General features: G+C 46.9%; 1 protein-coding gene across 1 annotated transcript in view; it reads left to right on the top strand.

Annotated features, from left to right (window-relative positions):
• The window catches only part of Aoah (acyloxyacyl hydrolase), a 193,287-nt gene extending 171,010 nt beyond the window's left edge, over positions 1 to 22,277 (top strand). The window contains exons 20-22 of the mRNA XM_051168326.1: positions 1,808 to 1,904; positions 11,977 to 12,053; positions 22,133 to 22,277. Coding sequence (XP_051024283.1) covers positions 1,808 to 1,904; positions 11,977 to 12,053; positions 22,133 to 22,261 — 303 coding nt within the window. The 3' untranslated portion in view covers positions 22,262 to 22,277. The remainder of the gene's footprint in view (positions 1 to 1,807; positions 1,905 to 11,976; positions 12,054 to 22,132) is intronic.
• The last annotated feature ends 3,373 nt before the right edge of the window (positions 22,278 to 25,650 follow it).

Here is a 25,650-nt window from a genome sequence, read left to right on the forward strand (position 1 = left end):
GGTAAGCCTATCTGTGACCAGGCACTCAGAGAGGATGTCTAAAAGAATCCATTTCCCAAACAAACCATCTTATATTTTGTTCATAGGTGGTAAATAATCTTTAGAAAATATTATTGGAATATTTGTTGTTGTTGCTGTTGTTGTTTTGAGACAAAACGTGGCTATATGACCCAGGCTTGCTTTGAACGAACACATAGAAATTTTCTTTCTTGCCTTGGTTTCCCAAGTACTGAGATTTCAGGCATGACCCACCTCCTGCATATTTTGATAATAAAATTTTATTGCAAATAAAAAAATTAAACCATGTAATTAAAAATATATTTCAATTTTGAAAACAGGAAAAATATAAACATCTACAAAGAACAGCTTCAAAAACTGAGCCGTAGCCAGTTGTGATAATACACATTGGTAGGCTCTGCTGAAGAGACAGAGGCAGAAGGATAACAAGTTTGGGGCTTGAACTCCATCTTTGGGGCCTAGGAAGATGCCTTAGTAGCTAAGAGCATTGGCTGCACAGGTTTGAGAGCCTGAGCTCAAATCAGCTGCACACACACCTATAATTACAATACTGTGGGGGACAAGACCACTGGTGCCAGCGGCCAGCCAGCCTAGCTCCAAGTTCAGTAAGAGAACCTGTCTTAGAGTAATAAGGCAGAGAGTGACCAGTGACTCAGACATTCTCATCTGACCCCAATGCTTGTGAATACAACACACACACACACACACACACACACACACACACACACACACACACACACACACTCAAGCTTGGGAGATAGCTCCATCAGTCAGTGAAGTGCTTGCCATGTAATCATGAAGGCGTGAGTTCAATCCTCAGCATCCATGTGAGAAAACTGAGGCCGTGACATACACCTCTAATCTTGGTGCTGGGATGGCAGAGTCAGGAGAACCCCCAGGGTTCACTAGCCATCTAGACAACCTAATCCATGAACAAGCCCAGGCCAGTGAAGATGCCTGTCTCTAAAACCAAAATGAATGGATCCTAAGCAGTAATGTTGGAGGCTGTCTTTTGGCCTCTAAACACACACACACATGTGTGTGTGTGTGTGTGTGTGTATGCCTACAGACATGTGTGCACATTTGCACACAGAGAAAAAAACATTCTTGTACCAGTATGTGAGGGCCTGTTATCCCTTCCACAGGTAAACATCTTGGGGTTTTACATACTAGATTAAGGCTACACATACAGATTCCAATGTTCACAAATTGTTTCTCCACATTATAATGACACAACTATTTTTGCAGTGTCCAGCATACGAATGTGGCATGATTTATTCCATCCTTTTGTGTAGTTGAACACATGGTTGATTCCAGTTCTTCATCATGATGAACGGCAAGGTGTATGTTTTGTGTTGTCTCTATTTCTGATACACAAGCTCCTCTAAGACATATTGGTGGCCATGCTGAGGATTTGGTCCACACTGCCAAGCTATTTGTCATTTAGACGACTAAATGACAAAACTAACCCATGTTCTCGTTCATTCACCCTCTGACATTCTGTAATGTCAAGGCTGTTCGTCTCATCTTTGTCAAGCCCATGCAGGAAAAGTAGATTCTTATAACTTTAATTTACACTGGCTTGATTTGTAATGAATAGTCACATTTTTCATGTTCCCTGGTCATTTGCACATGAATACACCTTAATGTGCAGAGATGTGTTCCGCCGATGGCTTGGAGATAGCAAAGTGGAGTGGTGTGTGGGAAATCAATTTCTTTTTCTGCCTGAATTGTCTCATGAAAGTCAGAGTTGATGTTTCATGGAGTCCTCTGTTTCCCTTGTATTCAGAGAGCAGCCCAACTCTCCAACGTACTGAAGAAAACTGCAGCCACCAAGACGTTCACAAACTTCAACCTTTTCTACATGGATTTTGTCTTCCACGAAAGTAAGTAGCTTGTTCTTTGTCTTGACAGTGGGCAAGCACAGAGGCCGCAGTAAGGGACTGTGCTACAAGACACACAGAGGACAAGAGGCAGGGTCACTCCTGCCTACCGGACATGATAATTCTCAGCGCCAAGAAAAGGCAAAGCATGAGGCTTGTTCTGACAAGCTGAGACTCATGTCACCTCTTCATTCCACCATCTTTGCAAAGGCTCTGAAGCAGCAGGTCCAGTTGCACATAATGGAGAGTTTGGGCTGGAAGTCCGTAGGCTAATGAGATCACCTAACAATTCTTGCCATAATAGAAATGCCTTGCTTATGTGTGTGCTAAAACTAGAAGTGACAGAATGGAAGAGTAAGGCTGTGCCTCCTGTGGTAGTCTACCTTGAATAAGCCTAAACCCGAAACTAATCAAAATATCTTAGGGAGAGGGAAAGAAAGAAAGAAAGAAAGAAAGAAAGAAAGAAAGAAAGAAAGAAAGAAAGAAAGAAAGAAAAGAAGGAAGGAAGGAAGGAAGGAAAAGGAGGTCCTTTGAAAAGTAAACCCAAGGTGGCTCACACCTTAATCCCAGCACTCAGGGAGACAGACATAGGTGGATCTCTGAGAGTTCGAGGCCATCATAATCTACAAAGAGAGTCCAGGACAGCCAAGGCTACACAGAGAAATCCTGTCTCAAAAAGACAAACAACAACAAAAAACAAAAAACAAAAAAGAAAAGTAAACCAATGTTCTAACCCTCAGGAAGAATATTTTTTTCTTTTATTGCACTCTGTCCAAACATGAGAGTCACTGAGATGTGGCCACACAAACTCAGGCTTGCTAACTAAAACCATTGATTTATCCTTTACATCTTCACTCTCTTAAAAAAAAAAAAAAAAAAAAAAAAAAAAAACTATTTATTGATTGTAAGCCTCCCGAGATTCATTTTCATTGTTAAGCAATTTTTCTACATGAGAAAAGACCCTGTTGATTGACTACCAGCTGAAATGATGCTAATGAATGCTTCAGTGTGTGCAACAGAGGGAAGATTTCTCATCTCTGTCCCTGACCCACAGCCCCACAGCCCCACAGTCCACAGCCCCACAGCCCACAGCCCCACAGCCCCATAGCCCACAGCCCCACAGCCCCACAGCCCCACAGCCCCACAGCCCCACAGTCCACAGCCCCACAGCCCACAGCCCCACAGCCCCACAGTCCACAGCCCCACAGCCCCATAGCCCCACAGCCCCACAGCCCACAGCCCCACAGCCCCATAGCCCACAGTCCACAGCCCCACAGCCCACAGCCCCACAGCCCCACAGTCCACAGCCCCACAGCCCACAGCCCCACAGCCCACAGCCCACAGCCCACAGCCCCACAGCCCCACAGCCCACAGCCCCACAGCCCACAGCCCACAGCCCCACAGCCTCACAGCCCACAGCCCCATAGCCCCACAGTCCACAGCCCCACAGCCCACAGCCCACAGCCCCACAGCCCACAGCCCCACAGCCCACAGCCCACAGCCCCACAGCCCCACAGCCCACAGTCCACAGCCCCACAGCCCACAGCCCCACAGCCCACAGCCCCACAGCCCCACAGCCCACAGCCCACAGTCCACAGCCCCACAGCCCACAGCCCCACAGCCCCACAGCCCACAGCCCCACAGCCCCACAGTCCACAGCCCCACAGCCCACAGCCCCACAGCCCACAGCCCACAGCCCCACAGCCCACAGCCCACAGTCCACAGCCCCACAGCCCACAGCCCCACAGCCCCACAGTCCACAGCCCCACAGCCCCACAGCCCACAGCCCCACAGCCCCACAGCCCCACAGCCCACAGCCCCACAGCCCCACAGCCCACAGCCCCACAGCCCCACAGCCCACAGCCCACAGCCCCACAGCCCACAGCCCCACAGCTTCATAGCCCACAGCCCACAGCCCCACAGCCCCATAGCCCACAGCCCACAGCCCCACAGCCCACAGCCCCACAGCTTCATAGCCCACAGCCCACAGCCCCACAGCCCCATAGCCCACAGCCCACAGCCCCATAGCCCACATCTCACAGCCCCACATCCCACAGCTCCACATCCCACAGCCCCACAGCCCCACAGTCCCATAGCCCACAGCCCACAGCCCCATAGCCCACAGCCCCAACGCCCAACAGCCCACAGCCCACAGCCCCACAACCTATAGCTCACAGCCCCACAGCCCCATAGCCCACAGCCCCACAGCCCTACAGCCCACAGCCCACAGCCCCACACCCACAGCCCACAGCCTACAGCCCCATAGCCCCACAGCCTGCAGCCCACAGCCCCACAGCCCCACAGCCCACAACCCCACAACCCCACAGCCCACAACCTCATAGCCCCAGAGCCCACAGCCCACAGCCCCACAGCCCCACAGCCCCACAGTCCACAGCCCCACAGCCCACAGCCCCAATGCCCAACAGCCCACAGACCCACAGCCCACAGCCCACAGCCCCACAGCCCACAGCCCACAGCCCCACAGCCCACAGCCCACAGCCCCAATGTCCAACAGCCCACAGCCCACAGCCCCACACCCACAGCCCACAGCCTACAGCCCCATAGCCCCACAGCCTGCAGCCCACAGCCCCACAGCCCCACAGCCCACAACCCCACAACCCCACAGCCCACAACCTCATAGCCCCAGAGCCCACAGCCCACAGCCCCACAGCCCCACAGCCCCACAGTCCACAGCCCCACAGTCCACAGCTCCAATGCCCAACAGCCCACAGCCCAGAGCCCCAACGCCCAACAGCCCACAGACCACAGCCCCACAGCCCCAACGCCCAACAGCCAACAGCCCACAGCCCACAGCCCCACAGTCCACAGCCCACAGCCCCATAGCCCCACAGCCCACAGCCCCACAGCCCCAACGCCCAACAGCCCACAGCCCCACAGCCCCACAGCCCCAACGTCCAACAGCCCACAGCCCCACAGCCCCACAGCCCCACAGCCCCACAGCTCCACAGCCCCACAGCCCCAACACCCAGCAGCCCACAGCCCCACAGCCCACAGTCCCACAGCCCCACAGTCTCCCATCCCACAGCCCATAGCCCCACAGCTCCACAGCCCACAGCCCCACAGCCCCAATGCCCAACAGCCCTCAGCCCACAGCCTCACAGCCTACAGCCCACAGCCCACAGCCCACAGCCCCACAGCCCAACATCCCCATAGCCCCACAGCCCCACAGCCCACAGCCCCATAGCCCCACAGCCCACAGCCCCACAGCCCCAATGCCCAACAGCCCTCAGCCCACAGCCTCACAGCCTACAGCCCACAGCCCACAGCCCACAGCCCCACAGCCCAACATCCCCATAGCCCCACAGCCCACAGCCCACAGCCCCATAGCCCCACAGCCCACAGCCCCACAGCCCCAATGCCCAACAGCCCTCAGCCCACAGCTCCACAGCCCACAGCCCCACAGCTCCACAGCCCTACAGCCCCACAGCCCCACAGCCCAACACCCCCATAGCCCCACAGCCCCACAGCCCCACAGCCCAACATCCCCATAGCCCCACAGCCCCACAGCCCACAGCCCCACAACCCCACAGCCCACAGCTCCACAGCCCACAGCCCACAGGCCATAGCCTCACAGCCTACAGCCCCATTGCCCACAGCCCACAGCCCCACAGCCCACATCCCACAGTCCACAGCCCCACAACCCGACAGCCCTGCAGCCCACAGCCCCGCAGGCCCCAGCCCCAGCATCTGTAATGGAGCCATCATGAATTATTGAATATTATATTACCTGACACATTTTGCATTGTAGACCATAATACTTCAGCCCTGAACATCCTTTCAACAAGACTTATCTGTCTTTACTAGATTTCCTGCTTACATGACACACATCTCTCTCATGGGGAGAGACATTTTTGATCGATAACCTCTCGTTAAAATGCAGAGTTAAAGACTTATTAATGAATACTTGGAGTAAACAAATGCACCACCAAGTGATCTTTGATCATTACCATCCTTGAATGTGAGTAAAGTTATTAAAAATCTAATAATGTCTGACGTCCATGTGGGACATTTTTTATTGTCCAGAGTGATTTCTACAACTGTCATTCATTATCTCTGGTGCTGCAGACAACTCACCGGGTGTCTCTAGCCTCTCCAGTTCCAAACCTCAGAGAAGGGATTTCTTTTTCAATGTTTTTATTAGCATACATTAATTACACATAATAATGGTTTCATTATGAAATTTCGAACACGCACATATTATATTCAAGCCATATTCACCTCCTGCTACCATCTCTTGTCCTCCCATGCCCAATTAATACTCATCCAATTCCCAGCTAGCCCCCCCTCAACTTTCATGTCTCTGTCTATATGGGGCACAATGAGGCTCATTCGGGTTAGTTACAGGTAGGTGGGAGGGAACTCATTCACAGGAACACAGCACCTTACCATAGCCACACTACGGAAGAATTTGTCTTTGTCTCCTCCATCAACCACTTTCCACATGCAAGTACTAAGTGCCTTGCTTGGAGATCCCTATCGACAGTGCAATAAATTTCCTGTTTCATAATTCCTCTACCATTTTTTTTTAAAAAACCAAGAGGGAAGATACAGCTTTGCCAGCTTCATCCTGAAGGCATATGGATAGAGTAAAAGAGCGAGTGGGTGCAGAGAACAGTGGTCTGGGATTTGTCTCTTTGAACACCTCATACTGCACTTAGTGACGATGTACTGCCATATCTACTTCTGTAAGGGCCAGTATTTTGATCACCCTTATAGGAGCTATTATAATGTCTTGACTTGTGGTCAAGTTAAGAAATTTTAGAGTTGAAATTCTAACATTTCTTAGAGTAGGTGGAAAGATCACCCACTGTAGATCCGTCTCTGGGGTAACCTCCCATTTTAGAAATCATGGCAGTGAATTACCCTGAAAAATCTGTCACTAGTGCTTGGAACTTGCAATTGTAGAAAGAACCCAGAATTCATAGCCATGTTCTTACCATGTTCAGACACAGATCACAGGACTGTGAAATAGCAAGGACCCGATGACTGTTTGCTAGTGCTGTCCACCGGCTCCATTATCACTGAGTGTGACACCCACCCACCCCCCACTCCCCGCCGATGGTCTTCCTCATAAGTATTTAGCCACCTCCAGTCCTCACTCATACCTAAGAAAATGTTTGCCCTGGTTCCCCAAGGAGGATATGGCATAAATGTAGCTCATTATCATCCAGGTCTCCTTTCATCAGAAATAAACCCCAGTAGAGGCATTTATTAAATCTGCAGTCTGGAGTCTTATGAAAACCATCCTTGTTTCCACACTGTATTAGAACTGTCTTCTGTGCCACAAATGCCCTCCTTTTTCATCACACTGAAATTCTCAATTTCACATTCTTGTGACAGAAAAATTCATTGCTTAACATTCCTGTCACTTGAAAGCAGGCACAGGACCTATTTGCTCTCCACTGTGACAGCCTGAGTCCAGCACTGAGAGACTCATTTGCAGACATTTTTTTTTTTTTTTTTTTTTTTGTCTTTTTGCTGACTCATTCTCCAAGTGGTTATGAACTAAACAGAAGTAGCAAATTTTACTCCAAGAAATGTCAACTTGAGCATGTGACATTCTTTTCCTCTCTACCCCACCTCCCCAGCAGTGAGAGGAAAATGCCACCTGGCTGATAAGGCCACTTTCACACTGACAGTTTAAACACACCTCCTGCTGCCCTTGGCTTCAAGACAGGCCAGCTGTGGTAAACTTCAGCTCTTCGATCCATCCCTCTGTGTATGTCTGCAAAAGCAGCCACTGACCTCATGGAGCTGATCAGCATGCAGATCTCTAAGTTAAATATAAGCTAGCTTGCTATTCATCAAAGAAAGAGCTACCACATGCCCTATAAATCTCCCTCTGCTGCTTCTGTGGTTCTTTGAAAAGATGGCTGTGAGTGGAATTTCTCTTACAGATAAAGAAAATATATTATGCACCCAGCACCAACAGATGCTCCATGATCATTCAAGAAGCTTAATTTATTTCTTCCACAGCACAAATAGGAAGGACGAGGGGTAGCTGTGTCAGTAAAGTGCCTGCCACACAAGCCCATGGACCTGAGTTCAGATCCCCAGCATCCACATACGGGTGGAGTACTTTTGCCAGAGAGACAAGACAAACAATGAGCTCCAGGTTCACTGAGAAGCCTTGTCCCAACATTTACCTACTGCCTACACACACACACACACAGAGAGAGAGAGAGAGAGAGAGAGACATACACACAGACACACACACAGACATACATACACACAGACACACACACAGACATATACACATACAGACACACACAGACAGAGACACATACATACACAGACACACACACAGACATACACACACACAGAGACACATATATACGCAGACACACACACACATAGACACACACACACACACAAACAAATGGGACAGCCCAATTTGCTGTGTTGACTTTGATGGGGCCTCCCACTCTAAAATCAATTGCTGAAGAAATAAATGACATGTCTTCTGTGTCTGTTCTCCTGAAAAAAATAGAACATTATCCTGAAATTGTCACAAAGAATCATTCCATTTAATAATAATAAGGGTACACATAAAACCTCGTGATCTTGCCTGTGAGTTACTCATCCTTTATTTTACAATACCAGTCAGTGCCTCTTTCTGTGTGGAAACCAGTACCTATGAAGACACAATAATTGTGTGGGGAAAAATGTGTCCCCTGTGGATTCACTGACTGTATATTTGGTAACTGTGTGTCATTTAATATTAACATGGCAAAGCAGTTAAGCTGAAGGCTGGACTCTGCCACATAGTCTCCCATAAGACAGAGTTGAGACAGAGTTCGGAAGAATGCAAACGCATCCAAGCAGGGAGGGATATGTCACTATGGACACCATGTCAAGCTCTTTGAGTTATGGTGATAGTGAGAAGGCCGTGGCTGGGGGAGCAGCTTGGAGTTAAGGCCCCTGTCCAGTGTGTAGGGGCCTGGACTCCAGCGTCCTCGTCGCCACAGCACAAAACAGCATCAGCCCCATCCTGCCTACATCACATCCCTGCTTCTGGCAAAACCTAGTGAACAAATATCTTCTCTCTTTTATTCCTGCTTCCCTGCTGTGCTTCCTTTTTGTAACTCCCACAACTGGAGGATTGCTTAGCCTTCAAAGGATGGAAGTGAGATCAGCCATTTTTCTTTTTTTTCATTTTGACAAAGGTTACCAATTCTGATGATTTGGTTTTGTCTACCTGTTCTATGAAGAGATCCATCAACAGTTCTTCCTTCCTTTGAGGGTTCGATTCCAGCTGTTCTATTTTCCCCTCTCTGCATGTCATGCTGAGGCGCCTGTGGCCTCCAGGTAGCCCTTCCTGACCTCAGAGCTGGCTCTGCCTGCTCCTATTTGGCCAGTACTGGCGCATATAAATTTCAAATTAAAATGGAAATATTTTAGAATAACTTTAAACCTTGGTGCCAAAGTTGAATCACATTGGAAGAAACTCCTGCATAAGCGAAACAGACCTCTTTACCACAGGAATCCTAGCGATGGCTTCTCCAGGAAATCCACTCAGCCTAAAACATTTCTTTAACCAGCTCACATTTGCCTTCCATTATAAAATTTCCTGGCCTCCCAATCGCTGCAATTCTTTCATAGATTTTATTTTGGCCACTGAAGGCACAGGTTTTGTTTTGCTTTCTTTTCTCATTTGAAACACATATGATTTATTATACATAACTTACTCATTAATAACACTTATTAAGAAGGAAATACGCAGGACTCATATGTCCAGCCATTGACATACTACTTTCGGAGCCAGTTTACAAACTGCACTAAAATTACTTACACTGTTTCGTTCTTGGGTCAAATGTTTTTATTAGTATATATCAATTATACATAGTAGTGGATGAAAGCACGCATCTTGGCTGAACTTGGCACTGGACCTTCCCTGCAAATATGGACATTCAAAAAAAGTTCTGTGTGAGGCTTCCTACCCCAGCACTCAGGAGAAACCCCAGAGATTCAGAGATCTAGTTCAAGTCCACAGCTCACTACATATCTACTCAATACAAACGGGCTCTAACTCACGACTTTTCTTAGTCATTTCTTGCAATTTGCCAGCGGGCTGTATCTGAGGTCTTCGATGAGCTCAGTTCCTGGCATGCTCTTGTGAACACTGCCTAGGAATTTCTGACCATTTAGTCATCTTGGGCTACCGTACCATACAGGACCCGCAAACAACAGAGCTTGACTTGTCTCTGCAGCGGGGAACTTACAGCAGCTGGAACTGAACCTAAAACAGAAAGCCTGATTCTAAGCTTGTGGCAGACCAGATGGGCAACTGGAAACAGGGTCAGGCCAGCTTCCTGAGGCCACTCTCTTTTATAGGACACTGTAGCCAAAGGCAGGAAACGAACTGTTGAGGGGTACACCTGGTTTAGAAGAACGAACTCAGCCCCCCTCCCTCATGAAAGTGAGTATGGTGTCCTTATTGGTGCAGTTCTTAGCTTTCCACTGAAAGGACCAACCTATACCATGCCTCAGAAAAGAACACCCTTCTGTATCAGCATAAAGCAACGTGGGGCTCCATACGGGGGACACACCATGACACAATGGCCCAGTGGACAACTCATTTTGAGTCTTACAAGAAGTACAAATGCTATTCACCAACAGCAGCTTCTTCAAGCAACTACCAAAAGGCCAGCAGCACACTGTAAAAGATCCCTAGGAGCTAGGCATGGTGGTTCACACCGGAAATGCTAGTACTTGAGATGTAGGGGCAGGAGGATCATGAGTTCATAGGCCACCCTTGGATAGCTAGTAAGTGTGAGGCCCACCTCAAAGCCAACATAAGGAAAAGAGCTACCTAGCATCACACTGTTCAGGGAGAAGCTGAGGAGACCATCAGCATGGCATTTGGGACATTATTTACCTCCTTGGGGACAAGGGTTGAGCAGTAAGAGGGGACAGCTTCTCTGTAGTAATTACAAAGCAACAAAGGATTGACCGAGTTTCATGCTGGTGACTTCGGTGGACAGAGTCTCCGCCTTTCCCTGGGGTAAAGAGAAGGAGTCCTCTGGCCCTGAGGTTGGGGACACTTGGAGAAAGAGGCAAGAGGAACAATTGGAACCGCAGCTGCACTGGTGGCTTCGATGAACACCAGGAAAGCGAGGTGTTCTGCAAGGAGCAGAAGTCTCAGATGGTTCTGCCGGGAGCCTCTCTAGGGACTGCAACTTCCTTGAGGAATTTTGACTGGCTTTGTGATATTACAACATAGAATTAATTGCACTGCTGCCTTGGAGGAAATGACACACGTAGTCTCTTATCCCTGTTGAAGGACAGTTTTATTACTTTTCATCACTTTGGGGCTCATAATATTTTCTCTGTAGCCACGCTTTCTCTAAATGCAACGTTGAGATAATTTTATGCAATTATATTTCTGACACGCTGTATGATTGTTCGAGGTGATTGCTTGACACACATAGGCAGTGTCTGCAAATGGCAGCATGGGAAAGGAGACATTAGCAAAATGTCATCTTCGCCTCTGCAAGGAGGCCTGCCCCACCATAGGAGGAAAAGATCAGATGGACTTAAATTGTTGCTGCTCATTTTTGCCCTCATTTGATTTCCCAGGCCCTCCCTGCCACACATCCATATTCACCCAGCACCTTCACACATGCTCTTTCTGACTTAGAAAAAAAAGAAAGTCACACAATGGGTAGGTAGATCATTGTTGTGCAGAAAGCTCCCAGCCCACTGCATAGCTCAGAGGAAGCCATGATGAAATAAAACAAGACCTGAGCGGGGAGGGGGAGTGCTGGAGAGATACCTCAGTGGTTAAGAACACTGGCTGCTCTTCCAGAGGACCAGGGTTCAATTCCCATCACCCACATGGTAGCTCACCACCGTATGTAAGCCAGGGATCTGATGCTCTCTTCTAGCCTGCATGTGACAAGGTACACAGGTAGTACACAGACATGCATGCAAGCTACACATCCATACACAGGAATTAAAGAAAAGAGCAGGCAACACTGGATGACATCGCATGAACTCCTTGTCCTTTGCACCATGAAACTCATTGGTGACCCTCTGACTGTTTGTCTTTTAGTCATAGAGGAGTGGCAGAAAAGAGGTGGCCAGCCATGGCAGCTAATCGAACCTGTGGACGGATTTCACCCCAATGAGGTAAGTGTCTCCACATGGTGGATGCTGAGGCTACCTGGTTTCTAAAACATGTGTATGCATTCATATGTTTGCTTTTATGCCATTTTATTCCCAGAAGGATTTTTAGACCGTCTACATATATATGTAACATAAAAATTCAATGAAATAATGTGAAAATCAGAGAGAAAGTAAAATAAGATAAAAAATGGACTGGGATCTTTGATGTACTTTCTACAGTTCATAGAATATGTGCAGGGCAGTCCTGAGGAACTGTCGCAGGAGACCCACAAAACGTGCTCAGGGTTCCCTAGCGGCCAATGAGAAATGTTGCACTAAAAAAATCAATCCCTAAAAACAATAATGATGACGATTGTAAGGTATGATCAAAATACATCATATACGTGTATGGAATTCTCAAAAAATAGTAAAATATATTATGCTTAAAAGAGTAATAATCACAAAGATTTCTGAAATTGGGATGTATGGGGCAAATTGTGTGGATCTCTCTAGAAAGAACAATGTGAGAGACCAATGCCTCTAGCAGTGTCCTTCAGAGAGAGCCACTCCTCCTCTTTACAAGGCCTGGGAGCTCAGTAACTCTTGTCCCCACTCCCCTCCCACTAGCCTGCCTTCAGCCATAGAAGCTCCACTTTTATCTGCCCCATATACTTGACTTACTTGTGACATATCTATTTTTAAAAGAGAAGAAAGCATGGGGGAGTTCTTGTGCCATTTGAAAAATCTGAAAGCTGGTTCTCCACAGGGAAGGATGGCCATTTGCCTCAGACAGTCCTCTCTCACCATAGGCACTCTGACCCTGCTTTGGTCAGGTGTGGTACGGCAGTGTCAAGGCCCCATCCCCACCCCCTGGCTGAGTACAGGAAGGGCCAGACATGCCCTTGAGAACCTGAAAGGAATTCATCTTTCCCGGCTCTGGGCTCAGCAACTGTCCATGGGCATGATGAAGAACTACCTCAGAATTAAAGTAAGAAGAAAGGCAGTGCTGCCTAATGGATGAACAGCACCAAAGACCGCAACTCATCATAAACATAAAATGGAAGACTAAATAGTCACCTCACTGTTTAAAACAACCGATCTTAGTAATGCACTTAGAATATTGAAGTTCTGTGTATCAAACGGATGAGTTGTTCAGAGAATTATTGATTAGGTCTGGCTACACACACACGCACACGCACACACACGCACACACACACACGCACACACACACACATACACACACAACGCACACACACACATACACACACACGCACGCACACACGCACGCACACGCGCGCGCACACACACGCACACACACACACGCACACGCACACACACATGCACACACACACGCACACACAGTGTCTGTTTTTCTTTTTCTTTTTAGAATAATGTGAAGCTCTGCCCCCTCTTTTAGAAGAGGGCGCTCATTGTATCCCCCAGGCCTCTGGGATCAAAGGGTTCTTCCTGTCTCGGCCCCCTCCCTCATCCAGTTAGAACTAAAGGCATGTGGGGCACTTCCTCCTGCTGAGGTTGGAGCTCTTGGACTCCCCTTGGCACAACAGAATTCTGATTCTAGTGAGGATGGAGGGATGAAACAGAGGTCAGCTCTGGTGTCACCTAAACGCAAACACAAAGAAGATTCTCAAAGCTCAAAGACATCTTCATTTTGTCCCTCGGGACATACTTATTTGCTGTATCAAATACAAACCTGACCCTGTCTGACTCTTAAAATAGTTTTAGGGATCAAGATTTATCAAATTGGGAGCTCATCCTGTTCTACATCTGCTTTACATGCAAGTGGTTACTGAAAACAGAGTTCTCATGCAGACTCTCCCACAGTCTTAACTTATGGTTCAAACCCTCCTACCTTCTACACATACTGAGCTGAAAACTCCTGATTGGCAACTTGCCATCCAATAGCACTGTAAGAACTCTGAAATGCACAGGGAACCGCTTTTGTTGTTTAAAATTATAGCATACAGCAGGAAAGAGCTAAAGAAATAGATAATTATGTATAATGTGGTAACTGTCTCCAAGTGTGCAAGCAAGAGCCACTCCTGTGTGCGGCAGAGGAAATGGAAGAGGCAGGCGAGGGCTGCAGGAGTGCTTTGAACACAGGAAACAGCACACATGAAGATCGGAAGATGAGAGAAACCTGAGAGTGCTGGAGGGGGGCGGTCCACGTGCTGCAGTGCAGTTTGCACAGAGCGACCGTGAGAGGGGTGGCGAGGAAAGGAGAGGGGATCTGAAGCAGACCCTAGGAAATCTGCGTGGGTTTTATCTTTTCCCTATGAGGAATGAGGCCAGTGGGTTTTTACAAGCCAGAAATCAGTTCTACATTCCTAAAATATACCCATAGTAGGATTGGCCTATATCTCAGCAATACAGAGCCTACCCAGGCTGCTTGAAGTCCTGGATTTGATGCCCTCACCATATTTACACCTATATCTGTGTCCGTATCTACAACTATATCTGCAGTGAGAATATAGGCAATGCTTTGGTGGAAGTAACTGGGAAAAATAAGAAGAACTTAAATCAAGGTGAGAAAATATACTGCAAAGTCCCAAGAGCCAGATTCATGGCCTGTGGACACCACAAAGCTCAGGCTTGTGAGGCGACTGCTTGAGAAGCTCTGAAGTTACAGCACCTCATTCGTCACTTTACATCACTGGGCCCCAAACCAGCTTCAGGAAACAGAAGGCATTGAAAGCCACAGGCATCGGCCAGACCTAGATTCCCCAAGATCCTCCTCAGCCATGTGTCAGCATCTTTGATGCCTCCAGCCTTGGAAGCCTCACCACGCCATACTCTTTACAAAACGACCTTTTCCTATCCCCATCCTGGCAATTACTCAAAGTGTCCTTTTCACACTCACAGGCTACATCTAACTCCCTACCTTTCACCATGTTAAAGGAGTATTAGGCCTGTGAGCACATGAGCAGGACACATGAACACAATTGTTTATATCTGAAAATAAACAAATTGTCTCTACCCAGCTGAGAAAAAAAAAAAAAAAGAAAGAAAACATTACATTACAAACAAGGGAGTTTCCATGACTCTTTGACCTTGAACCTGCCCACTGCAAGAGACACAGCACAGGGCCAATGGGAGTATTTGAAGAGCTGAGCAGCCTCCAGGTCTCCATTGGCCTAAACTGTGTAAGCTTGTGAGCCACAATAGCCCTGGGAAGGCTTAAGGAGGCCCCACAGGGTAGCTGTGCAGAGAGCAGGAAGTGCAGGAAGGAGAACAGACTGGGCCACTCAACCCACTTCCTAAGCAGTCACCCTAGGCTGCTCCTGTCGGCAAACCAGCAACCACCGCGCATTTAATTAGATGTTTGCACTAACAACCATCATTCCTTCACAACAGAGAGCCTGGAGCTGTGAACTTAAGTCCCACCTTAAATGTATTGTTTAAGTATATCTTACACAGCTGTCATGTTTTCAGTTTGCAGATTTAAAATCAATTGTGTCCACACATGGCCAGATCCAAGGGGTTGTGTTTTGGGGCAGGTGAGGAGGGCTGAGGAAGGGAGCAATGCCCTCCTACAGAGAGGGCACTTGGCCACTGCCTTCTCTGCAGAGCTCTTAACACTCTTACTGCAGACAAAGCACAATTGAGGGCAGATTTGCAGCTTTGGTCTGGTGAATCCTGGATTAAATTTAGCAGCAGTTGAACTTCAAAGGCGTCAAGCCATTTTAAGTTTTCAATGAAATCTATATATTCCTGCTCTGGATTGTATTTGCTCTCTTTAAAGTAATACAGAAAGGTTATTTTTGTCTATGGTTATTTCACTAAAACTTTCTTGACTTTGTAGCAAACAAAACAAAACAAAAACAAATAAAGGACAAAAAACAAAAAGCAATAACAACAACAACAACAACAACAAAAACAGATTAGGGAGAAGAAAGGTGAGAGGCTTCCGGATAGTCTCTAGCCAAGGCCACTGCTGGTATTCCGTCCTCCTGGGATTTCTTATTCAACATTAGGAGGTGGACTTCACACAGATGCATTTGCTTGGGAGTGGGGCACCTCCTGAGGAAGTGCTCCTGTCACTAGCAGTACAGTTGGCCCAGGAAGCATGGTTTAGTTTGAGGCTTGTCATCTGAGGACGGAGAAATTTGCAAGCTCTAGGACTCAAGCAAGAGAGTCACCTCCTCACCACTGCCCTCCTCACCCCCATGCGATCAGGCCTTGTGAGTAAAAACTAAAAGAGACATTCCACCAAACTCTTAAGACAACGGAGCGTTACATCTTCTTGCTTTGTGGACTCTTCTAAGAGAATAAGAGAATTTTAAGGAAGAACAAAACTTTTTTTCAGTGGCTCTGGAGCTATCATGGTTTTAACAGCACTTGGGCCTCTGACTGACTCTAGGCAGGAACCTTGGTGGCGCCTGACAGAGCTGTACAACCCCTCTTCAATACATGCTTTATCCTGGAGAAGGAGCCAGATAGGCAAGCAGCCGTATTCATGCGGCAGGGCCCACGGGACGGATGACTGGCTCTGTTCAGTCCAGACCCTGCAGTAGTACAGAGGCAGCGATCAGTGAGACGGTGTCCTCACCCCTCCTGACTTCAGTCTAAGGCCACAGTTGCCTGGGAAGCGTGAGGGTTTTGTGGGGTCCCTCCATTCTTGCTACTTCACTCGAACCCTCTCTGGTGAAATGGGCTCAATTGCTGAGCTGATAATTAAATCCAACCAAAGGCAGCACTCTTGGCCTCTTAAAACTACACCTTCGGTACATGAACACAGCGAGGCTCGGAAACAGTGGTTCTGAGCGACAGCGTAAATGGGATTTTCTGGGGCAGAATGGGGTGCTGTAACGCTGTGTGTCTCCTTTCCTCTCCATACTCTCCTGTGACGTGTTCATGTGTTAAGGTCAGAGGAAGTTCTTTCAGAAAGCACACTCTCAATGACAGAGTCTCACTTTGGAACACACATTTTTAAGACTCCTATCCTAAAGCCTTGTTCTTCATAGCAAGTACATAAGGTGTTGCTATTGTAAAAAAAAAAAAAAAATACAGCATCATTTGCATGTAGCTCTGCGAAATCAAATGCTCACTGTCTAAATCAGTGTTTCTCAACCCTCTGGGGTCAAACAGCTCTTTTACAGGGTTGCTTAAGAGCATCAGAAAACACAGATATTTACATTATGATCCATAATAGTGGTACAATTACAGCTATGAAGTAGAAACAAAAATAAATGTATAGTTGAGGGCCACCGCCACATAGGAAGATGTACTGAAAGGCCACAGCATCAGGCAGGAAGGTTGAGAACCGCTCATCTAAATCCTCGGGAAAGGAGGAAGACTCACTTTGAAAAGTTTGTTCTGGGAGGGGGAAAAAAGGAAAATTGAGATTCTCTTGCTAACTGTGTTTTCTGTTTTTGACATAAACTGAGCAAGCATAGAAGGAAGCAAAGTGAGTTCTTTATCAGACAGATGTCATTTGAGAAATCTAATGCAGAATCATTAGTCAGTATCAATGTCTCCCAATCCTCTCAGATTTCCAGCACTGATCACAGACGGATAGGACACTTGGAACAATTCCAGATCACCCAATAACCAAATCACACACTATGTTCTGCTGCAGGAATATGGCTTGAATTTAGAGACCACTTCTGGCTTCACTGTGCTCTAAATTGCAGGGGTTCTTACGCCTCTGTATGACTTGTCTGTGAAAAGCCTTCCACAGGCCCGTGTGTGCAAAGGGTTTGTCCTTGGGCAGCCCCCCTGTCCAGGGGAGGCTGTGCATCCTTTTGGGCTGTCCCTAGCTGGCAGAAATAAGTCACTTAGGAACAGATGACTTCAAAGGACTAACTCTGGTTCGAGTTGAATGGTCTGTTTCCTGGTCCACTGGGATTTGACCCACCATGATGTGAACAGGTAGTCCCACAAGCCCCATCAACACAGATGAAGTGCCCCAGCAGCTGCCATCTTCCCTTACCATGATGGACATCAGTCCTCTGAACCACGAACCAGCATGAAGCCTTATGGTCTTAGCTTTCTTCTGTCCAGTACTTAGTCACAAGCTACAACGTCTGAGCAAGGAAGTGGACTATGACAGGTTGGTCAAAGAAAAGGCATGGGAGACATACTGTTAACCCCGAGGTCCCAGGTAACCTCCCAACTACTTAATTTCTGTTAGACAAGATTTCGATCCATGGATGTGTTCAGTGTGTTGGTGAGGTACTGCCCTGCACTGGGATGTGTGTATTAACAGAAAGAGAGTCTCTCAAACACTAGGAAAATGGGCAATTAAGTGTCCATCTGTAAAATTCAGGCAGTCTGGTGGACTACAGCACATTGGGTAGAGACAGTAATGTAAATCTGCATTTACAATGAGATAGACCAACACGGGAATTTGGTGGTAACGGGGAGCCAAGTAAGTATATAGACAATAGCACAACTCTGCATCTCTGTCACATTCTTGGGACTGTTTACTAAAAAGAGTTAACGTGATAGGTTGTGCATTTCACTTTAGGAAAAATGTATTTTAAAATACTACATGTATGGATGAATATATCTTTATATATGTGAGTGTGTGTGTGTGTGTGTGTGTGTGTGTGTGTGTGTGTGTGTAATCTAAAAAAACCTATACCCAGTGTTAAGAAAGATTACCTACATTCTAATTACAAATAACTTTTATTCTGTTTGTTAAAATTTATGTCCTGGAATGACTACATACTGGGTTAATATTTTAAACTATGAATAGAGACAAATTAAATGGCTCACACTGTGCTTAAAAAACAGCTGGTTTGGAATAAAGGAAGTGAAAGATAACTATGTGTCTCCCTGTGTGGTGCATCATGGGAGTGACAACAGACATGGATGGAGCAGAAGCCTGCAGAGAACACTCAGTGAAGAGAATCGAATGGATGGATGGATGGATGGATGGATGGATGGATGGATGGATGGATGATGGATGGATGATAGATGGATGGATAGATGATGGGTGGGTGATAGATGGATGGATGGATGGATGGATGGATGGATGATGGATGGATGATGGATGGATGGATAGATGATGGCTGGGTGATAGATGGATGGATGGATGGATGGATGGATGGATGGATGATGGATGATGGATGATGGATGGATGATAGATGGATGGATAGATGATGGGTGGGTGATAGATGGATGGATGGATGGATGGATGGGTGGGTGGATGATGGATGGATGATAGATGGATGGATAGATGACGGGTGGGTGATAGATGGATGGATGGATGATGGATGGATGATGGATGGATGATGGATGGATGATAGATGGATGGATAGATGATGGGTGGATGGATGGATGGATGGATGGATGATGGATGGATGATGGATGGATGATGGATGGATGATGGATGGATGATGGATGGATGAATAGATGATGGATGGGTGACAGATGGGTGGATAGATAAATGGATGCATGGATGAGTGAGTGAGTGGATGATTATAGTAGACGATTTCCTCACAAATCTCCAGCATATTGGCATACCATTCTCATTGTAGACACAATATTTTAGCAGTGCACATTCATAAATACATTAATCTCTGTTAGAGTGACAGCCAATTAGTTGCTTTCAACCCGGTCACCACAAGCTCAAATCTGAGCTCATTCATTTTCACTTTCTTCTTCGAGCCTTCACCTCCCTCTTCCCTTGTTAACTTTAGGGAAATAAATGCCCACAAAGGCCTTGTTAGGACATAATCGTTTAAAAGACAATTTAAATGCGTCAAGTTGAAAGTTTAAAAAAAAAAAAAAAAAAAAAAACTCCAGTAGTTTTCCACAGGCCGGACCAGCACTCTTTATTGAGGAATGTCGGGAGAAGTCACCGGTAGACCAAGCCCCAGTCCTCAAAGACAATCTGCGTCTGTGTGTGAGGTAGTCCCATGCAGTCCAATGGCTATGCCGAGCCTTACTCCTGAGTTTCAATACAAGGAAGAATGGGTGTGGTATGTCGGTGGATGTCTGGTGTATGGATAGGCGATGCGTGTGCAGTGTGCAGACGGTGACGAGCGAATTTGTGAAGTGTAATGATATTTGTATATGAGAATTTCATGAAGAACTTCAGTATGTACGCTTACTAAAAAGTCAATAAGAAACGAAATGATCACATGCTTAAGTGGATGCATGGCAGGGGTGGGCACATGATACAGTGTTTGTTTGGTATACACAAGGTACTATCGAGTTGAGCCTCAATGCCTGAAAGAAAAAGTCTAATGGGATGGAAATTTTTTAGGTCTTCTTCAGAAGGCTCTGGAATACATAAAAATTCTAGAGCTGATTAATGCAATGACTCAGTCAGTTCTGTTTTGTTTTTTTTTTCCAACAATTACTAAAATATTATATGCAGTTTAGATGCAGAAAGAGCTTTTGATCATTGACTCTGTCCTACTTATTGTGCAACCTGGCCCACAAAGTGCCAGAAAGCTGCCCAATGCCACCACGGCACTGTCAAGTGGCATGGTTAACTGCCCTTGGGGACAATGTCCCTCCCATTCCACAGCGTGTTCCCCTCTCAGGCTCTCGGCAATCACGTACTCTTATTTTCAGCATTAAAAGTTACTGCTGAGATACAGCCATTTGGCCCAAAGACCAGCCAGGACCATTTGCTAAATGCATCGTCTGTGGAGAAACAGCCTCCTCATCCAAGGCACATGGCGATGGGCAGAGGACCAGACAACCAAGACTAGATCTTGCTACATTGAGGACAAAGCAAATGTAGCTTAAAGCTACAGAAGCCAAGAAAGTGGCATTTGGCAGGAAAGCCAATGCCCAGCCTGCTTGGATTCCAGGGAAGCAATCCACAGTCAGTGTCTTTTTCAGGATCCAAGCCCTAGCAGTCTACCTGCCCACCTTCATCTTCTGGGTGCCTGTAGCACCATAACCGCATCCTTCTTTCCATGTGCTATGTGTCATCTGTACACAGCGTGGCCTCTGCCATGTGCACAGCTTCCCTAAGGAACATGCAGAACCTTCCCTTGAAAGCTCAACTTCTCCCAAGTGGGCCTGCCCTTCCCCTTACATGCAGAGCTCATATTCCCTCCCTTCTGGTGTGTGCTTCTCCCCCTCAGCCCCCCAGGTGTGGGGTCATTCCACTTATCTGTCTCCTAGGCTAACCAGGAGCTCCTCCCAAGGAGGTACCTTTACTCACCGGCACCCAGGCTTGGGCCACCAGAAGAAAGTGTTAACTGTCTACTGGAGTGCAGGAGTGGGCTTTTGAGGACATGTTCTCTGTTTCCAAGTCATAAATCCAGGATCTTAAAACTATATATATATTATGTTGAAGTTTTTTAGGACTATAGCCTAACTTGGTCCTGCCCTTAGGATGTCACAAAACTATAATCAAGATGTGTTACCCAGGACCATCCAGGGGCAAAATTGGGGAAAATGAGGTTACACTTACCCAGGCTGACAGATTCAACGTTGGCCTGAGAACCCAACTTCTTGCTGTACCCTAGGTAGAGGCAAGTATCAGCTCACGGCTTCTTATGTCATCAGCCCAGCAAGACCAAGTTCTATATAAAGAGACACCATCACTGAAGTGACATCTGCTCATCACCACCATATAGCTTAGGGTGAAGTGATAGGCTCCACTCACCTCAGGAGAAGGGATTTAATACAGAGAGATGGAAGCAGGGATGTCAGCAACGGTTCTTGGGTCTTCCCACCATGGAAGATGCTGAGCTGTAAACACAAAATGCCACTCCCCCATGCTGTATCTGTGGGCCAGGGGCAGAAGAAATTCTTCCTCTTTTAAATTGTTTCCCTCAGATAATATTAGCATTGAGGCAACAAGGGGTTTAAGAGAGAAAGAACTAATAAATCACGATCGTCTGCTTTGTTGTTCTTTGACAAGGTCTCATGTGTAGAGAGGCCTGGCCACAAACATACCATGTAGCCCAAGAAAGAGTTCGAGCTTCTGATCCTCCTGCCTCAGCCTCCTGAGTGGTGGGATTAGGCATGTGCCTCAGTGCTCAGTGATGTGGCACTTGGAGGAACCTTGGGCCTCTGGGTACCAAGCAAGCTCTCTGCCAACTGAGCGCCATCCCAAGCCTGCTGGCTGGTTCCTTACTGTGAACTCTCTCCTCCCTCCGGATCTCTTGCAGGTGGCTTCACTGCTGATGGCTGATACTGTCTGGAAGAAAATACAGCTCCAATGGCCTCATGTCCTGGGAAAGGAGAACCCGTTCAATTCCCACATTGAAGAGGTATTTGGAGACCAAGGAGGACACTGAGTATCTCCAGAAGGAGTGTCACCAGGGAGGAGAAGAGTGCATAACTCCTCCCACCCACCCAGTCCAGGGGCTGCTGTGCCACAGGCCCAGAGAACCTTCTCCAGCAGCCTCTATGAAGACCACTTTCCTCTCAACCTGGGACAGACATGAGTGGCAATATGGCGCCCATGCTTTCCATATCACGTCTCCTCTGCTTGACCCTGAAACACCCTTTTAGAAAGCGCATTCTGAGCATGACAACATCTGCACCCTTCAGCAGTCTCTTGTTCCAGAAGAGCTTCAAAAATAGAAAGCCACCCCCAGGATGCTCAGCAGCTTACACAGGGGCTGCATCAGGGACAGAGACTCTCCGTATTGGTTACTTGAAGGTGGCCTGGAAAGCTGAGATGCCTCGTAGCACAGCTGCAGGGTGGCTGGAGGTAGGGACAGTTCAGGTTCTATGGGCCTTCCTTAAAAGCGGTACCCTTTCCAGTAATCCCACCAGTCAGTATCTAATGGCTTTATCAAATATGCACATGCCCAGGAGCTCCATCAAAATGAAGATGCTTTTCTCTAAAAGCTTTTCTTACATTCTTTTAGCTGCATAATCTGCCTGTCTTTTAATAATGACTTTGTGTCATTTCCTGCAGAAATAATTTTTAAAAATAAAATGTCTTCCTTATTATTGATATTATTGACAGTTTCATTAAATTATTCTCTGATGGGTTTATACATGTATATACTGCATCTGGTTGCTCCCCGTTTCCCTATCTTCTTTTATTTCTGTCCTACCCCTGTTAACTCCTGGTATATTTGCTTTGAGACCCACTGAGTTTAACCAGGGCTTTCTTCACAATCATGAATTTAGAACTATCCACTGGAGTCTGGTGGGCTCACCAGGAGGAACACAACTGGAGGCAATGCCTCTCCCTCCCCCAGCATACATTAAAATGACCAATAGCTCCCCAGAGATGGGTGGGTTTATTCATAGTTGTAGGGAATCTTTTTCAGCTAAATAAATCGGTATGGGTCAAGTTCTGAGAGAGTTCAAGACTGTTATGACAGTGGCATACCTACACCAAATTTCCCTTAGGAAGTAAGCTACTAAAGGCTCACTGTCTATAGCAGTCAACCAACACTCAAAGTTTATAGCTCCTGCACCTTCGGATTCATTCAACCACAGATCAAAGGCATTAAAAAAACAACTGCTTACTCCCTAACCATACAGTCTAAGAGCTGTTTGCGCAGCACTCACATTAGATTAGGTATTCTCAGCGCTGTGGCTTTGATCTTAAATGCCTCACAAAGGCTCGTGTATTATAGGCTTGGTTCAAATCTTATTGCTCCTGGGAGGCATGGAAATAGTCAAGAGGATAGGGCTACTGAAAAGAACAAGGTCACTAGGGACATGTCCTCAGGAGGGCTTGTAGGACCCAGACCCTTCTCCTTCCTGTCATTTGTACCCAGCCCTGAGATGAATGCTCCCTGCATGCTTCCCCCCAGATGTACTACCACAGGCCCACAGCAACAGGGCCAACCAGCCATGAGCTGAGCCCTATAAAACAGTGAGCCACAGCAAACCTTTCTTTTTAAGATGATTCTCTTGGGTATCTGTTATAGTCGTGGGAAACTCACTTCATAATAACTGATCTAGAGATGATTTAAAATACATAGGAGGGTTGTGTAGTTTGAATACAGAGACTCTCCATTTTCCACAAGGAACTTGAACGTCCTCAGAACCTGGTATCCTTGGGAGTCCTGGAACCAATCACACACAGAGACGGAGAGAAGACTCTAGTACAGGCTGACGTCCATATATGCACAGGAATTCTGATTAAGTCTAGCAAGCACCTTCCTACCTGTGTTTTCCCAGCCATTTCTGAACATGCCTCAGATTCAGGTTCAGACCCAGGCTCATCTGTGCTGCCAGCATCCTCCTCTATAGCAACCACATTTTCTACGTTCTTTTCTGAAAAGGCTTGCCTGATATAGCCCAGAGGTATGAGACAGTTAACCCCACAGTGGGAAATGGGGACTAGTGGAAATACACATTTCCTACGGTAGCGGCCAGTCTGTGGACTGCCCCCCATCAACCCCCTTTCCTCACAGCGGTGACCTCCTGAGCACATTTCTATAGCAGTGATGCCCCACCCCCACCCCTTTCAACCCTTATTCCCTTGTCCTGCTTCCCAAATAAACCATCTGCACCCCAGTCCTTGTCTCAGTAAAGACAAAGTTTGAAGGATAGCACGGCATAGTTATGTTTATTATCTCTCGGTGTCTGCCCTAGACTGGTTCAAGGTCCCTACATTCTCAGATACTCAAAGTCCATCATATAAAAATAGTATGGTCTCTTCATAGAACTTACACACCTCCTCCAACATGCTCCACATCATCTCTGGAGTAATCGCAACACCTAATACAGTTTAAACGCTGTGTGAATCGCTATTGTAGTATTTAAGGGATAGCAAGGAAAGGGGTCAGTTTATGCTCACTTTGAATGCAATTATTATAGAGCTAACTTCATATTACACAATCTGCAGTTGGTTGAATGCACAGTTGACTGAATCTGCAGGCACAGCATCCACAGCTAATCAAGGGTTCCTGACTCATGCTTTGTCATTGAATGCTTTTCCATCAGTGAGATACTGGGTACCATTAGAAGCCCAATCTCCTGCTCACCATATACTCCTGATGACTGGGAGCCAATGTCACCAACTAGCTTCACGTTTCACATGTCTCCTATCTTGTTCTTCCTTCTTGGCCCATGCGCTGCTTAATTTTTTGTCAACTTGACACAAGACGGGGTCCCCTGGGAGACAGAGCCTCCGTTGAGGAATTATCTCCATAGGATTCACCCGTGGGCACTTCAATGGGACATTTCTTGATTACTGATCGATGCTGTTGGTTGCTGACTGTAGTAGGAAAGCCCAGCCCACTTTTGGTAGTACCACCCCTGGGCAGGTGGTCCTGTGTTTTATAAGAAAGCAGACAGAGCGAGCCAAGCAAAGCAAGCCAATACACAGTGTTCCTGCCCAGTCTCTGCTTGAGTTCTTGCTTTGGCTTCCCTTGCCAATGTGCTATAACTTGGAAGTGGAAATAAACTTTTCCTCTCCAAGATGGTTTGGGTTGCTATTTCATCACAGCTTCTGGAAAGCAAATTAGGACAAACCTATGGCCCTGTCATGATGCCGGTAGACAAGACATGGCAGTAACCTAACTGTGGACAGAACTGGATGCAACTTCAACTGCTCTGTCTACTAAAGGTCCATGTATTAAGGCCATGGCCTCAACCTGTGTGCTATTAGGAGGTGGTCCAAGTGTCCAGAAATAAGGTCTAGTGGAAGGAAGTTAGGTCCCTAGGGGAACGTCAAAAGGGATTGCAGGACCCAAACTCTATTTCTATCTCT

Source organism: Acomys russatus, chromosome 3, assembly GCF_903995435.1.
Source record: "Acomys russatus chromosome 3, mAcoRus1.1, whole genome shotgun sequence".
NCBI lineage: Eukaryota > Metazoa > Chordata > Mammalia > Rodentia > Muridae > Acomys > Acomys russatus.